This window comes from Heliangelus exortis, chromosome 12, assembly GCF_036169615.1.
Source record: "Heliangelus exortis chromosome 12, bHelExo1.hap1, whole genome shotgun sequence".
NCBI lineage: Eukaryota > Metazoa > Chordata > Aves > Apodiformes > Trochilidae > Heliangelus > Heliangelus exortis.
Window position 1 is genome coordinate 2,295,302 of NC_092433.1, and position 16,560 is coordinate 2,311,861.

At 37.4% G+C, this 16,560-nt stretch overlaps 1 protein-coding gene across 2 annotated transcripts in view; it reads left to right on the forward strand.

Annotated features, from left to right (window-relative positions):
* Window positions 1-16,560, forward strand: part of ATG7 (autophagy related 7) — a 102,277-nt gene that overhangs the window by 21,811 nt on the left and 63,906 nt on the right. For both annotated transcript variants that reach the window (XM_071755412.1, XM_071755411.1), the window contains exons 16-17: window positions 973-1,048; window positions 3,000-3,080. In XM_071755412.1, coding sequence (XP_071611513.1) covers window positions 973-1,048; window positions 3,000-3,080 — 157 coding nt within the window. The remainder of the gene's footprint in view (window positions 1-972; window positions 1,049-2,999; window positions 3,081-16,560) is intronic.

The window sequence follows — 16,560 nt, forward strand, 5'->3', positions numbered from 1 at the left end:
TCCCAGCCTCCTTGCTCTTCTCTGGACCTGCTCCAGCACCTCAAGCTCCTTCCTGAGCTGAGGGGCCCAGAACTGGACACAGGACTCAAGCTGTGGCCTTACCAGGGCTGAGCACAGGGGCAGAATCCCTTCCCTGGACCTGCTGGCCACGCTGTTCCTGAGCCAGCCCAGGATGCCATTGGCCTTCTTGGCCACCTGGGCACACTGCTGCCTCCTCTTCAGCTTCCTGGCAATCCAGACTCCCAGCTCCCTTTCTGCCACTCTGTGCCCAGCCTGGAGCTCCCCATGGGGTTGTTGTGGCCAAGGAGGAGGAGGGAGTACATATTAAGTGGGACAGTTTTGTAAGGGGTAATGTTGCCTTTATATTAATGTCATGTATAGCTCATATCTACAATACTACTGTAAATTAACAGTGTTTAAGAGAGAACTGATTCACCAAATCTTACATTTCATCTTGGGAATTGAGAGCTTTTTCTCTTTCTGAATTTAAAAGCAGAAGAGTGCTGAGAATATTTCAAAAGGAAAGTATTCCTGCTGGTAGATCTTGGCATTCCTTTGCTAAGGACAGTGTTTTGAGTGTAATGAGGAGCTATTGTAACTACTTTGGTCACAAGAAGGGCTTCAAGATAAGCCAGATAATACAAAATCTTGATTAAAATCGGGTGATTTTGATACAGAAATTGCACTGAAATTCTTTAACCTGAAATTTAGGCTTGTTTTCTGTCTTTAAGATCTTTGAAAGAAAAAGTGAGTTAGAAGTTGGACAGGAATATTTTAGAAATCTCTGGGACTGATTCTGAAAAAGGGGGTTTTGTATTCCCATGCTGAATGTTAGTTGCTGTGAAATAGATTTTCCAGATAGTTTCCAGATTCTAAACTGTAAGCTGTAACAAAATGTCTTGAAGCTTACTGGAAATTTTGACTGTTTAGTGTGTTGTCCTCTTGTAATTTTCCTCCTTGGATTTTTGGCAGTGGTTATGCTGTGGCCAGCAGTAGTGATGATAGAATGAATGAACCACCTACTTCTCTGGGGCTGGTACCTCATCAGGTAAATAATTTGTTAGTAAATGCTTCTCTCTGAAAGCTGGAAACTGACACAAGGCAAACGTTACAGACTTCACCTCCTAAAAAAAAACCCATTGCATAAATAAATAGCCTATCTAAGTAATATTTTTAGATTTTATTGGGGTTTTGTGGGTTTTTAGTGCTGAGGATGGGTCTTCATTCAGAGATGTGTAAAGCTTCTAGTATGTTTTCTTTGCAACAGCCACAAAAACATAGGATTACATAAATTACATAAAATTAGTCTAATTCTGTTTATAATTTGATGCAGTAATCAGCTTACACAGGGGTCATTTTATGTAATGAGTTCTCCCTAGGTTTTCCTTGGGTTCTCTCTCTCCAGTAATTCTGGAGTCTCTCCATCTCTCAGAAGTCTCTTCCATACCCCTGAAGTTTTCCTGACAGTTGCTGTGGTCACTGTCAGATGCAGGATTGGCAGGGAATCTCCAGTTCTTGATTGGCTTGTCCAGATACTCTCATTATGTCCTTGCACTCAGCATCTACATGTCTGGAACTTCTCAATATTTCCAATTTTGGCTATGTATTACAAAGTTTGTAACTTCCACAATGACTGCCAAATTGTTTACAGTCAGTTAGGTCAGTGTCTTGTTAAAAATAACCACTAAATTTGACAGTTGAATTTCTAAGACTTACACATTGACTTTGTTTTAAAATGGTGGCTTATGCTCCACACCTCTGGAAGAGAGGTCTGTAATTTGAACTTTCTCTTCAAATCTGAAAAGGTAATTGCAGTTTCTTTTATACTTACTTTAATAAATATAAAATGAAAATAAATGAAATAAAAAATAGAATGAAATTTAAAAATGAATGAAAATGAGAGTAAACATCCTTTTTTTTCAAATATTGTGATAATCCTTTTACAAACTGCTGGTGTTTCTTAGCAGTCACCTAACGAATCAGCTCAGTGAGTGCAGTATTTTCCTCAGGAGTCTGGGATTAACAATTGTGGTTTTGGTTCTTTGTTCATTTGGAGTGCAATGGTCTCCTTTAGTAAGAAGGTATTCCTCTGTGGATAATAAATACTGCACATTCATAGTCTTAGCCTGTCATAAATAAACTGAGTTTTTTTTTTTCCAGGAAGTGTCTTGTATTCTTAGGATAACAGAAATACAAAGTATCTGAAAGACCTGATTTTGGTTTTTTTCCTTTCATTCCTGGATGTGGGATTTGCTTAAACAGACTGTATTTTTGTATTCTAACATTATGTGTGCTTGGTGTTTTCTGGAAAAATACTTTAATTGTTAATAATGTTAAATTGCTGCTGGCTTCTGAGGATAATGCCATTTCAGCTTTTAAGTATGTGGCATTTATATTGGAAGTATTTTCCATAAATGGCATCAATATTGATTCAGGCATTATTATTTTTATTGTAGAATTACTGAGTATCTCCTCACTGTAGTAGACCTGTCAATGTGCAGCCAAAATATTCCAAAGACTTCATAGTCTGAATGATCAAATCCTGCTCCAGAGTATTTTCAGTGCTGTCTCTTACCAGAAGTTGTAAAATTATGTGTCAGTGGTATCATATTAGCAATATAGTCTAGGAATGCATGACAGCCAAGTTTTCATATTATATGTTTTAGAGATGAGGGGAAAAAAGTGTTTAGCTGGTTATCCCATGACTTTTTATTTTTGATCAAACATGGGAAAACTCAAACTCCAGGTGGTGCTGTCCCTCTATGTTTAAATAGTGTTGCATTTGGATGGTTATGCCATTATTTGTATAGAAAAAAAGAATATTTGTAATTTCACTACAGGAGTTACTGGGAATCATTGTGTTAGAACAATGCTACCCTAGTTACAGCTGTTTATTGTAATTTTGTTGAATGTGGCCACTATGTGCCCAGTCCGTGTGGAATTTAGGAAATATTTTTAGTAATTACAAAATAATCCTGTCATTTTTTTTGGTATTTCAGATCCGTGGATTTTTGTCAAGATTTGATAATGTTCTTCCAGTCAGCCTGGCATTTGATAAGTGCACAGCCTGCTCAACCAAAGTAAGTCTGACTTGGTCTGTCCTTTATTGAGATGTTCAGAATGCTCTTGCTCTGGAGCAGTCTTGGGGTGCTAAAACTGCTTTATATCTGCCTTTTTTTGTTACTTCCTTACAGCTTGGAATCTCTTCTCACTTCAGGTCAAGTTTATTTGCCCACATTAACCTTTTTTTAACCTGTTTTCCAGATTTATTTGGCATAACCTGTTGGCATTCTGTCTCCACATAAAGATCCAAGTCATAGCTAAAAAAACCAATCAGAGATCACGTGTGTGATCAATGTGCCAACATATTTCTGAAGGGATTATTACATAAATGCTGTCAATATCTTTTAGCTTTGTAGGAAAGAATAAAATTGATATTGGTTTTAGTTATTTAAGAAATTTTATCTGATGTTTGATGAATAAATATTTCTATCTAGCTTTCTTGAACTTAGTATCACTACAAATATGCAAAGTTGTCTAAATTTCTGTTTTATGATACAAAACAAATATATAAAGAACACTTAAGGAAAAAAATCACTTCCATAGCATTTCTTTATTAAAAAAGACTGTTTCTTTTGGATGCTGGTGTTGACAGTCCTGAGTCACCTCATGGATTTATATCTGTTGCTGGGATCTGAGCTGTGTCTTGCCAGAACACTAAGGCAGCCACCTAATGTGTGTCTGTGTGGGGCCTCCTCTTCAGGCTTGGATTGTTTTCCTGTGCTGTGGCCTTGAAAAGTTTTTTTTCTGGCAAGTCTTCTATGGCCATGGAGTGCAATTTAAGAAATTTTGAGTGGGATATCTCAATGTGGAGATTCAGAGGTTTTGACTCATGATTTGGCTTGGGAGTGCCACTAATTGAGATCACTTTTATGTACCTTGAGACTTAATGTAAGTTTTTTCTGGTCTTTTCATTGTACTTGTCCTTCTTTCAAACAGCTATCAAAAACTCTTGAGGCACTATTATCTTTTGAGGACTTGCACAATTTCTTCTGTTATTTCTCTAGACTCTCTGGGCACATCTGACAAGTTATGAAGGACTATTAATGTCCATTTTCTCCTCATAAGTTGAAGCACTAAGCTTAAAATTGCTGTTATTTTTAGAAACACTTATCTATGTTCTTGAATAGCTGAAAGCTAAGCAGTAGCTAGAAGTGATTATTTTCTCATTTTTTCCAGAAGTATGGTTACAGAAATTCTATATGTGTTACCTAAAGTAAAAAATACTTAGATATAAGGGGGGAAAAAAAGGGAAAAAACTTTGATTATGGAGCCTGAAAAGTTAAAATTCTAGAATAAACTAATTTAGAATAAGCTAATTTCCCACCCAGGACATGATATATAAAGAAAATAAATAAACACATATATCCATGAGCATAAAACAAACGAAGTTATCAATTTTTTGTTAGCAAATCATTTCCTCTTGGAGGTCATTTTAAGAGAGCCCTGTTTTACATAAGCAGACTTGATGATTTAATAAAAACTGACTTGGATTTTAGCAGCTGGGCTATTCCCAGAGAGATCACTTTTCATGTGGTTTGGGTATTAAATTACCTCTGTACTGAAAAGGTTGCTTCATTGGCTCATGTATTTCCTTACAGTAGAAACACAGCATTTGTTTACTTTGCTAACTTTTTGTTTATTAGCATAAGGGCATGTCACCCTGTATTATCTGGAAATCTGATGCTAATACTTTGAAATGACAAATCCAATTACAGTTTAATTGTAGTCTGTGTGTTGGTTATGTTTTGTGTTGTTTTTTGGGTTTGTTTTTTTTTTCTAAATGCATCCATTTAGTATAATTTCGTTCTGAACTCTGACAGATTTGAACTTCTAGCACAGGAGAGAAGTGGCTTTTCAGAGAAAATTAAATTTTCTGGTGCCTTATTAATTTTCTTCTCTCTTACATCTGCATTCTCATTCTTCAGCTCTTGTCACTTGGTAGTTCTCGAAACAGAAAACTAATGAATTAGGAATTTAAAAAGAAATCCCAGTACATTCTTGAACCATCCAGTACTGCTGGATGACTCTAGGAGAAGCTGCTAATGATCTGCATGTTTAGAGATAAGGTTTCATTTCATTTTGACTCCAGCCATGACTTCATTTCTCTGCTTTTGAAGCTGAAGAGCCCAGACATCCCAGCAGCCAGCTATATTCCTTACCCAGGACTGTCCTAAACAGGCTGCATGCCAGGGAAGCTTCCCCACAGGCAATTGTTCAGGAATTTGGGGATGGTCACAGCAGGAAACCAATCTATTTTTATTCTGGGCCAAATTTTCCTTGTATGATTTCTCCCTCTGTCTTATTCTGGTTCTGCACCAGGATGTGCTAGGATGGGAAGTCTCCTCTTGCAGAGCTGGCAGTGCTGCTCTGCCAGCTGAGCAGTAACTGCAGGTCTGAGGAGCATCTTCTGATGCACTTCCTCTTCCTTATCAGTCTTGTTCTTGAGAAGGGAGAGTTCTGGAGTACAGACATTTAATTGTAATGACTGCTGTACTTACAGAATGAGGATGTTATTACTTACTGTGCTAATTGAGCTGCCTGTTTGCCCTTTGCGGAACAGAATGAGAATATTTGCTCTTAATATTATTGTGAGAAGTATTAAAACCCCATAGAAAAGCAGGGTAGTGCTAATTTTGTGCTGCTTTTGGCCTTTTGGATGTTAAAATAATACCTAAATGCAAAACTGCCAGTGTTTATATGTTAATGAAAATAATGAAATTAAAATGCTATTTTCCTGTTATTGCTCTCCTCCTTGTGAGTCATAGAATGAAGCAGGAGGTCTCACAGATTCAGCTTAATGTCAGAAAAGATTACTGCTACTGCTACCAGCTTGGATATGCAGCTGTTTTACATAGAGCTTTACAGGTTTACATGTAGCTTCTGGTTTCCTCCAGAATTTGGATTGGCCATATTCTAGAAAGCTTCTTTTCCCTAAAGGTATTTTTCCTTCCTCTATTCAAATTGTTCTGGTCTGTAAATATCTCCAGTATATAACTAAAAAAAAAAAATAGGCTACATAAGTATCTCTACTGATTTTCAAGTCCTTTTTTAGCTTTTTACTTGGTACACTGAAAAACTGAGCAGCTTCAGTCATCGTTTTTTATCCACAGAGTCATTTTACTGACTGAACTTTGGGTGTTTTTCAGTGTCCTTGGATTTCATGGAAGGGGTAGACACCAGGATCAGGGATGACATTCTAGCCATTATGTTACAGTTTCTCTTTTCAGTCAAGATATTTCTCTACCCTTGCAGATGTTTTTCCTTTCTAACATCCCAGGAATACATTAAACACTTTTGCTGTGACATTTACTAAGTGCCTGTGTTGCATAAGATATTTGAGTGTTTCAGTCTTGAAATCTATCATCATGTAGACATAACAATGCTTTTATTGTTCTCATCTGCTAACTGCTTTGCATGCATTTTTACTTGAAGGGGTTCAGATCAGTTATGACACTAACCTGCATTATTCAATAACTTACTGATTTTTTTCAGTTGAGGTAATTTTTGGTTTAATTCCAGCAGGACCCCTCCATGTTTGCTCAAGCTGCACTGAGAAAAGCCTTTCATATTTTCTTTCTCCCAGTGACAGCAAATTGTAAGATCTGTCAGTGAAATTGGTTTTAATCTTTTTATATTGCACATTTCTCAATTCAAGCATTGTGTTGATGTTAAATAGAGATGTGTCATGGGGGGAATAGAGAATAGTCATGGGGAGAAAAGAGCCTTGGTCTTTCCTGTACTAAAACAAGTGAACTCTTGCATAGCTTGCAGAAGTAATGGAGGAAATGGAGAGAACTGTTTGTCCTCCAGGAATGAACACTGCAAAAAATTAAAAGGACTTTTAAAAAGATTTGTTTCTGTAGCTGTGCTGAAACATTAAGTCTATGTAACACAGTCCATTTATAACTTTCCTTATTTCCTGAATTTACATATGTTAACATTTGACACTTCTATGTCAAATATACAGTGCAGCCTCTGTATTAACATTGGGTAGATTTCCTTCAGACATAAAGAATGTATCAAGGCATATTTTCAGCATACTGAATTAAATGTAATACTTCTCTTACTCTTAAGGTGGCATGGAAAATGGCTTTATGTTAAGTGACTTACAGAAATTTATCACTTATGTTTTACCTCTTTGAAAAAAATGTCTTTTTAACTCAGGGGAGCAGGAGGCAGGGTTGTTTTGCCTGTAACTTTTGAGATCTCAGGCAGTCTTTGCCTCTCTGGGTATCAATTCAGTGAGATCTGAAATAATACATATTTTCAAAACTAGTCATAATAAGGATGGTTTTCCTAGTGGTTGCCAGAAAGATGCACTGGTCTTACTATTTAAAAATACTGAATTGTTATTGTAAGTCAACAAAATGAAATATAGATTTCCCCTAGTAAAATATTACTAAGAGGAGGAAGCTGTGATGTGTACTAAGAATGCCACATGGAGAAATTATGACCATGGTAATGTGACCATTATGATGCAGTAATGTTCTCTTAGAGGAGGACAAATGTGATGAAGAAACCCAGAAATCTTAAAATTGACATTAAATATTATTTTATGAATACAGAAAAGAGTGTGGCTGCTGTGGTATAGTCAGTTTTGCACTTTGGGGAAGGTGGGGAGGTGTCTGCACAGACAGAATGGATGATAATTGGAAAATGGAGCTTAAAAAAACCACCACTGAAATCTGAAAAAGCAAGAGATCTCTGTCCTATTGCTGAAAAAAAGAGAAAAATTATGTTAACAAAGTATATGTGGTTCATTGAAGAAGTTACATCTTTTTACTCCTTGCTTAGTCCACGGTGACTGGAAACATCACAGCTAATTCCATGTGAAGGCAGTAGTGCCAAATAACTTCCTTGTGTATAACAGCTCCACAGAAAAGGCTGTAAATGGAAGGAATATGGGGAAACACAGAAAATCTCCTAGTTCAGTCTTACATCATATCATCCACCAAAATTCAGAAAGCAGGTTAGCCCTGCTTTAGCCCTGTTATGGCTTCACTGTAAGAGTGAGAAATGATGAATGTGTTGCACCAGGTATTCAGAGTTGTGGGGTGCAGGTTTATTGATCTTTGAAATAAAGAACTATATATATATATATATATATATATATATTATATGTATATATATATTAATTATATATATTATATATATATATATATATTATATGTATATTATACACACACATAGTTTATAAAAAGTTAAAGATTGCTTTGTTTCTTGTGAGCCTAATTAACCCACACAGATATTTTCACATTGGTGGGGTTTGTTTTGTGTTCAGAGCTCTGAGAGGAGGATACATTTTCAAAACTTGTGACTTCAGGATAAATAAATGTTAGCCTCTCTGAAGGTCTCAGCTCTATGTGCAGTATCAAAATATTCATTTTCTATGTGGCCATTTGTAACTGGATTGAAATACTGAAAACTGCATGTTTGCATATTTTGTGTTTTGCTGAGCAAAACCAGTTTTTATTACCCAGCACCTTATCCTTGTCATTAGCCAACCCATTTTTTTGTAAGATGACTTCCTCCTGGATAAGAGATGCAAGCATTAGATATCCTGGGGAGTTTAAATACAGCCTGGCATAGAAAACCTGTTTTAATTATGAAGTAAAGCAACATTCCTCCCCAAATCCAAACCCAAACCCTGATTAGGGTTTGAGGTGTTCATAGCACAAGAGAGTAGATAACTAAGGTCTCTGCAAAGTATCTTTAGGAGCCATTTTTCAGCATGTTTCTTGCAATGGAAGATGAAATATTTAAGAAGGTTTCTTGAGAGGGAGAGAAAGAGGTGTGGTGGAAAAAAAAATAACAAGGAACATCCAAATCTCTGAAACTTGTTTTATTCTCTCTTCCTTTTGCTCTAGAAAATCAGCAGTTGTGTTGTTGTTACTTTTGGTTTCAGAATAAAGTTGTTAGATTAAAATTCCCTTTTTAGTAATAAGTAACACACTTTTTCCCTTCAGAAAAGAAGCAAACAATTTTGTTAGTCCATTGTTCTTTTATTTGGTAAATTTGTTAAGTGTTTCCTGATGCTTAAGTGAAATAGTATGCTGATTTATGCTGATGTGGCACCATATCATGTTGGAGAGTAGAATCAAAGCTATGCTGCAGAGTATCTCAGAATTCTCTGGTCTCAGAATTTGGTCCAAGAAGTAGCTGATGTGACTGGCTGGTCCATGGTGTTTACTAGTTTGCTTGTCCCCAAGTTAAATAGTAAAAATATATTCCAGTAATTGTTCAGTGATCTTAAATTGATGTAGGATACTGTAAGCAGTTGTAAGTGGGAGAGGGGGAAAGACACAGGATCACCACAGTTTGTTGGTATTGGCATGTTTGATATCTAACTTTCTAGAATACCATTTCTGATTATTTATTCTAATAGCAACCTAATGCTTTTTTGTCATCTCTCTCTGAAGCTGTCCTTTTGTGTCATTAAAACCAACACTGAACTAAAATGCTTTGACTTAGAATATATACTTGCTGGCAGACTCTCAGCTAAGAATTAAAAAAAAAAAGTGTGAGAATACTGAATTGGCTAAAAATGTGGAGCAGGTAATGCATAGGGATGATGTTCATCCTACTACTGCTGAATGTAGAGACAGTTCTAACCCAATTCTGTAGGTTTCTGCCTGGAGCTCAAGAAGTCAGGTGTTATTTTTGCTGGAAATGAGTAATTTATAGTTGTTGTTCTTGACTCCTTAATGTTTTTGCATAATTTCAACCTAATGCCTTCTGTTCCCTTATTTATTGTTCAGTTATTCTAAGGACTCAGTGCATTTTCATCAAAGAAAATACAGGCACTGTGTGCTTCATGTCTACCATTTATGCCTGGATTTTATATTTGTAAGTTTAGGAATCACTTCAAGTTAAACAAAAAATGGCCCACGTGTTCCTGGCTGGAACATACATTATTCTTTAATATTAGTGACAATTAAACCAGTCATTCAGTATGTCAGCATATTTAGTGGAGTGTATTACTTGTTTTTGAATTATATTTTCATTTTCATAAGATTAAAGGGATGGGTACTACCTTCTTTCCCAGGTAACTTTTTGATAACCTTCCTGTTTTTAACTCTTGTATTCTTGTGACTCTGGAGAAAAAAAGGGCTTTCTGCAGCTGCTGTGCAATAGGTAGTGAGTAATGGCAGTAGGAACTGGAGCCAAAAATGTTGTAACTGCTGATGAGCTAATCAGCATAAATTTTGGACAGGAAGCAGGATGGGGATAAATAAAGTTGTAAATATCTGTCGAGTGTGAAATGTGGAGCAAGCAAGAGATGGCTATTAGGTGACTGAAGGATATACCCATGTATTAAAAGAGGTCAGGACAGATGATCTAATGATAGCCTCTACTTGAAAATCCTTTTGTTCCTCTGTTCTCAGTCTCTAAAATGAAGATACTTATTTTCTTCTACCCTCCCTCTCCCTTTTCCTCTTTCTCTTCCCTTTGATTTAATGATGCTTTCAAGTAGGGAATGCCTTAAACTTGTACACTGTCCAGGAGAAAGTCCTTCTATGGACTGTAATTTTTTGTTTCTAATAATTTGTGAGAAATACTTTAAAAAGGAAAGGATAGCTAAATAAAAAGCTCATGGTGTTGTCTGTATTATTAGTCCATCAACTAATATCAGGAAAAATGGTTACATGTATGTAAAACACATCCAGGTTATTTCAGAAAAGCTCAGAATGAATGCAGCTCTTGAGAACTTAAGTTGAGAAGACCATGCTTAAACTGGCAGCTCTTAAATATACAAGAATTCTCCTTTCCCCCTTTTCATTATTGAAAAATGAAACTGTGTGTGTGAAAAGTTTGAGACCTTTCAGGGCCTATTCCTCTGTGAGTTACCCTCCATTTTCTGTCCACTGCAATTCAAAATCAGTGTAGGTAATAGCAGCAGACCAAGTGTGTCTGTATGGCTACATTCCTACTCTAAATAAAAACAGCAGTCTCTTTCTTCAATGAATTTTCAGCATATTGTATTGGTGATGTTTTTATACTGATTTGCTGTCTTTTTTTAATATTGATTTTTGGGAAGGTTAGGAGAAAATTGTGCATGCAGAGGGTGTTTTAATGATTTGGGCATCAGCCAACAGTGAAGCCATTTTTGCCTGTGGTTTATGACCTTTCCACTATTTTCAGAGTAGCCTTCTTCAGCTTGCACCTGCAATATAACCTTCTTCAGAACTTTGTTTCAAAACTTAATTGAGAGTTCATAAACACATAAGGGTAATACTTGTATTATTATCAAAAGATAAGGTGTCTAAAGAGTCATCTTTGTGCTCATATAACATGGTCAGGCTTTTCTGTTCCAGTATCATGAACTGGGCCCCTGAAAACTCATTATGCAATCTTCAGAAAGGTTCAGCTATGTGAATTACAGGATCACCTGATTAGGTTTATTTTTCTTTATGACTTAAGACCAAGCAGCAGTAAAAATTGAGAAAAGACAAGAGTCTAGGAGCTGAGGACTTTTTTTAAGGAAACCAGAATTATGGGTCTCATAAAATACTGAACATAGCAGTGCTGCCTGTGCAGCTGCCTAGACCAAACATCCTAATGGCTCATGTGCTTTATCCTTACTCTCTTCTCACTTAGGAGGGCTCTTCACACAGAATCATAGAATCATAGAATAGGCTGGGTTGGAAGGGATCTCAGAGATCATGGAGTCCAACCCTTGAACAACTACTGCCACAGTCACCAGCCCATGGCACTGAGTGCCACATCGAGTCGCTTTTTAAATGTCTCCAGGGATGAAGAGTCCACCACCTCCCCAGGCAGCCCGTTCCAATGTCTGATCACCCTTTCCGTGAAAAAATTCTTTCTAATATCCAATCTGAACTTCCCCTGGCACAATTTAAGACCATGCCCTCTTGTCTTGCTGAGAGTTGCCTGGGAAAAGAGCCCAACACCCCCCTGGCTCCAACCTCCTTTCAGGGAGTTGTAGAGAGCGATGAGGTCTCCCCTGAGCCTCCTCTTCTTCAGGCTGAACAGCCCCAGCTCCCTCAGCCTCTCCTCATAGGATCTGTGTTCGAGTCCCTTCACCAGCCTGGTTGCCCTCCTTTGGACCTGTTCGAGGACCTCAATATCCTCCTTGAACTGAGGGGCCCAGAACTGGACACAGGACTCAAGCTGTGGCCTCCCCAGGGCTGAGCACAGGGGCAGAATCCCTTCCCTGGACCTGCTGGCCACGCTGTTCCTGAGCCAGGCCAGGATGCCATTGGCCTTCTTGGCCACCTGGGCACACTGCTGGCTCATGTTCATCTTCCTGTCAATCCAGGCTCCCAGCTCCCTTTCTGCCACTCTGTGCCCAGCCTGGAGCTCCCCATGGGGTTGTTGTGGCCAAAGTGCAGGACCCGGCACTTGGCCTTGTTGAACCTCATCCCATTGGAGTCAGCCCAACTCTCCAGTCTGTCCAGGTCTCTCTGCAGAATCCTCCTGCCTTCCAGCTGATCAACACTTCTCCCCAGCTTGGTGTCATCAGCAAACTTGCTGATGATGGACTCAATCCCCTCATCCAAGTCATCAATTGTAGTCTTTCTCTAAACTTCCTGTTTTAATAGCAGATAAACTGAGGTGTGAAGGGTTTAACTGGCAAGATTTTGTCTTAGTTTCCCAGAAGCTGTTGAAACTGAAATGGCTCTTTTCAGCATGCAAACACTCAGAGTAGTTTTACATTCAGCCTGCATTGCCTGTGATAACTGCAGTGTGCAAAATTGTATCTGGGCTTGTCAGTTTTCTAAACAGAACACTGAATTTTGGGAGTTTTTTCTGACCCTGAAGTGTTCAGTGAAGTAGCTGTCCTCCCTGGGGGGAGGCATGGCAGTCAGGGGTGAAGTATACTGTCTTTTTTTTAGAGTGGAAAGTGCTTGAAGCCAGGAAGAGTGTGAAATACAGCACCCTTCTTGGTTTGGAGGTAGGCTACCCATAGATCTTTCTTTGTGTAAACAATAAATCCAGTAGCATTAAGTTCTTTATTTTTCCTGGAAAGTAAACAGCAGCACTTCAAGCTCTACAGATGCTAACTACTTAGAAAACAAAAAGGCCAAAACAAATGCAAGTATTGGTAAGAAGTTTAAAAATTATGTGGCAGAAAATGTGAGCCAACTTTAGATGAGTGGCCAGGTTGTTGGTTTTATGAGTTTGATTTTTGTATTTTATACTTAAATGCATATTAACTTTTGTGCTATGAAGCAATCTGGGAGCCAAATTCTCTTTCAGAATGTCTTTCTACCCAACAGTTGAGGCTTCTTTGTGAAGAATGCTATTAAAAAGACTATAACACCAAGGCTGCACATCTGTTTCTCATTTTGAAACAAGTCCTTTTACTCTAAGCCTCTGTTTTTTTCATCCTACCATGAGATTAATTTTTTTTTTCTTCAATAAATAGGCAAGAATAAAAAGGCTGTGAACAAAGTGGGTTACTGTGTATCAGTTACACAAAAGGCTTTAGCAATATATTAATTTGTCCCTGTGGTGATAATGTGCATCCACTGAGTCATTTGTTCTATTAAAATGCCATCATGTGAAAAATCAGTGTGAGCTCTGGCTCTGTCAAATGGAGAGTGGAACTGAGATTAGAGCATCAACCTGAGAGGAGATTTACATCTGTCAGAAGAGTGTGGTTTTAAAATGTGGGTTCTCCTGGCAGTGTTTGTAACAGACATGAAATTCAGCAGGCATTCTACTTTCTGATTCTTCCCCTAAGCTCTGAAAAGTGACCCAAGAGTGAGAAAAAGATAAGAGTTCCTTAATAAATCTGTATTGCTCCAGCTTGCCTTGCTGGCCAGAAAGAAGAATTATGTTCTCCTGGTTCTTTTTTTTTTTTTTTTTTTTTTTAATGCTTTGAAGTTTTCTGTTTGAGAAAATCAATTTCTCCATAGTGACATGTCACTGACTGGCTTGAGAGTGACACCTTTATTGCCAGAAAAAGTTTGTGAGGGATTTTTTACATCTGTGGTCAGATAGTAACTAATTTGCAATCAATAATAATACAAATTATAACATCTCTCAAGTATTTGTCTTCCTGTACAGCTGTTATTCCCAATTATCACATGGTACCAAGCATGGTATTACCACCAAAGAGGATTGTTAAGAGCTGAAAAAGCAAAGTCATGCCAACCATGGGCCTCTGGGCTCTGCTGGCCATGATTGTATAGGAGAAAATGTCATTTCCACACAGCAACAAATTGGGCACTCTTTAAGAATTATTTTGTGCCTCTTTTATGTCTAGATTGGCTTTATTTCTGACAACCTGCAGGCTATTCCTCTCTTGTCTCCTGCCACAGGAGTTTGAGATGAGTTTTTTGTTGGTTTTTTTCTTTTTTTTTTTTTTTTTGCTTCATTCTTTTTCTGAGTTCTGTTCAGTGGCTTCTGAACAAATATATGCTGCATGACATTTATCAGAGGGCACCTGTTACTGAATTTTGTTGTAAAGTTTAGATGGGTGCAAGTTAACAGTGTTCATCTCTTTCATGGTATTTGTTGTAAAATTTAATCATCTGAGTTGAGAAATGAAGTCCTCGAAGGTGACAAAATTTTCTTGTCTGTATTAAAAGGATTTTTTTTATAGTGTGTGTCTTCTTCAGTGGTCTCTTTCATGGTATTTATTGTAAAATTTAATCATCCAAGTTGAGAAATGAAGTCCTCAAAGGTGACAAAATTTTCTTGTCTGTATTAAAAGGAATTTTTTTATAGTGTGTGTCTTCTACAGTGGTCTCACCACTGCAGGTAGCAAACTAAAGGATGCTGCCAGTCATTCTTTGTCTCCTTGAGATATTATTCTCTGGGCAATGTGGCTGGAATTTCTGTTTCACAACTACTTAGCAGCCACTTTTCTTCAGCAGGCCATTCCCATTATAAAAAGCAAGTAATTATAAGCAGCAACTTCAAGTTTTAATTGTTTTTTTTGGATCCTGTGGGTGCTAATGCAAGAAAAATATTCTGTATTGTTCTACTTCAGGCTTTTAAGATACTGTGTCTGGAGTCAGATTTGTTCCCCTAACTTAAGTTTGCCATTGTCATGCCATGGAAATTCTAGCAGTGTGACATGGTGGAGATTCTGTTGGGGGAAAACAAGTTTTTTAATCATTCCATTAAAGTAGCAGTCATGTAATGTGTATTATTTCTACTTGACTTGGAAAAAAAAAAAACCAAAATGAATGAGAGTTCACTAGATTCAAAAGTAATGTATCTTCAACTCATGGTTTTGTGATCTTATTGTAAGAATAATAATTTAAAAGACAAAAAGGAAGTCTTCCTAGCTTCTTCCATGATCCATAGGGCATTTAATATCCATTAAATCCATAGGGATTTAATAGAAGTTCTTCCAGGTGATTCATCCCAACCTAATGCTCACCACTGGGGATGTCAGCATAGTCTGCTTTGTGTGAGGAGGTAAGAATTCATCTATAGCTACAGCAGGGAATGTAGAAAGGGTAAGCAGGTCTGTGAAATAAACCAGGGCAGTTTATACAGAGCATCCTGGAGCACAGGAGTAATGTACTAACTGAGGAAGCAATACCTGGAAATTTTCTTTTCAAGCTTGAGCCACAATTCTTTGTAACTGAGGATCAAGGCATAGTTAGCTGAGTAATAAAATCAACCAGATTTCAAGGCTCTTTGATAGACTTATTGCATATAGTAAAGCTGCACTCAGGTCCCTACTCTTTCCATATTTGCATTTCCTGAGGTACTCTACATCTTTTAGCACTTTCTACCTCTGAGAAGATACCAAAATATTTTCTTGTTGTTGCCCCTGCATGTCTTTGATATGCTGCAATATTTTAGGCTAAGGCTCAGGTTTCATTGTGTATATAGTCTGGATATTGTCTCATTGTACAATTAAACTGCAGTCTGGCCCACATCTCTAAAATAATATCTCATAACCCCTGTTTTGTGGTTCCAACAAGTTAAAGCAACAGCAACACTTTTGATAATGCTGATAGCTTTGAGGAATATGCACAGGCAGGGCTGGGAACCTAATCCATGTTTATAAATCAATGTCTGTATACAGGGTTTGTCCAAGAGCCAGATGCAAGAGAGAACCTGCACATCTGGTTGTTTAATTAGAATTTTGAATGACTGTTCTGTGAATAGTCATCAAATGTATTTACATATTCATAATGCCATTTCACAATAAATATCATGGATAACATGAAGAGGACACATCTCAAATGAATTCTGGAATTGCCCAGTTCTTTGCATTGATTGTGAATAGTCAGATGAGTTTGTCACAGTGTGTTTATCTCAGGAGCAAAAAAAGAAAAACCCAAATACATTCCTAAGCATCTTCCTAAGCATTTTTAAATCTTTTTTTTTTTTTTTTTTTAATTTCCTTTTATCTTTTTTAATTTCAGATTTTGCCCCTGGGTCATTGCACCAAAATATGAAAACCCATGTGTGGCAAAATAAAGATTTACAGTTTGAAGCACAGGTTCTCCAGGTGTTATAAGAGAACTTGAAGTGCAGTTTTTATCTTTTTAGTTTGAAAGTGTG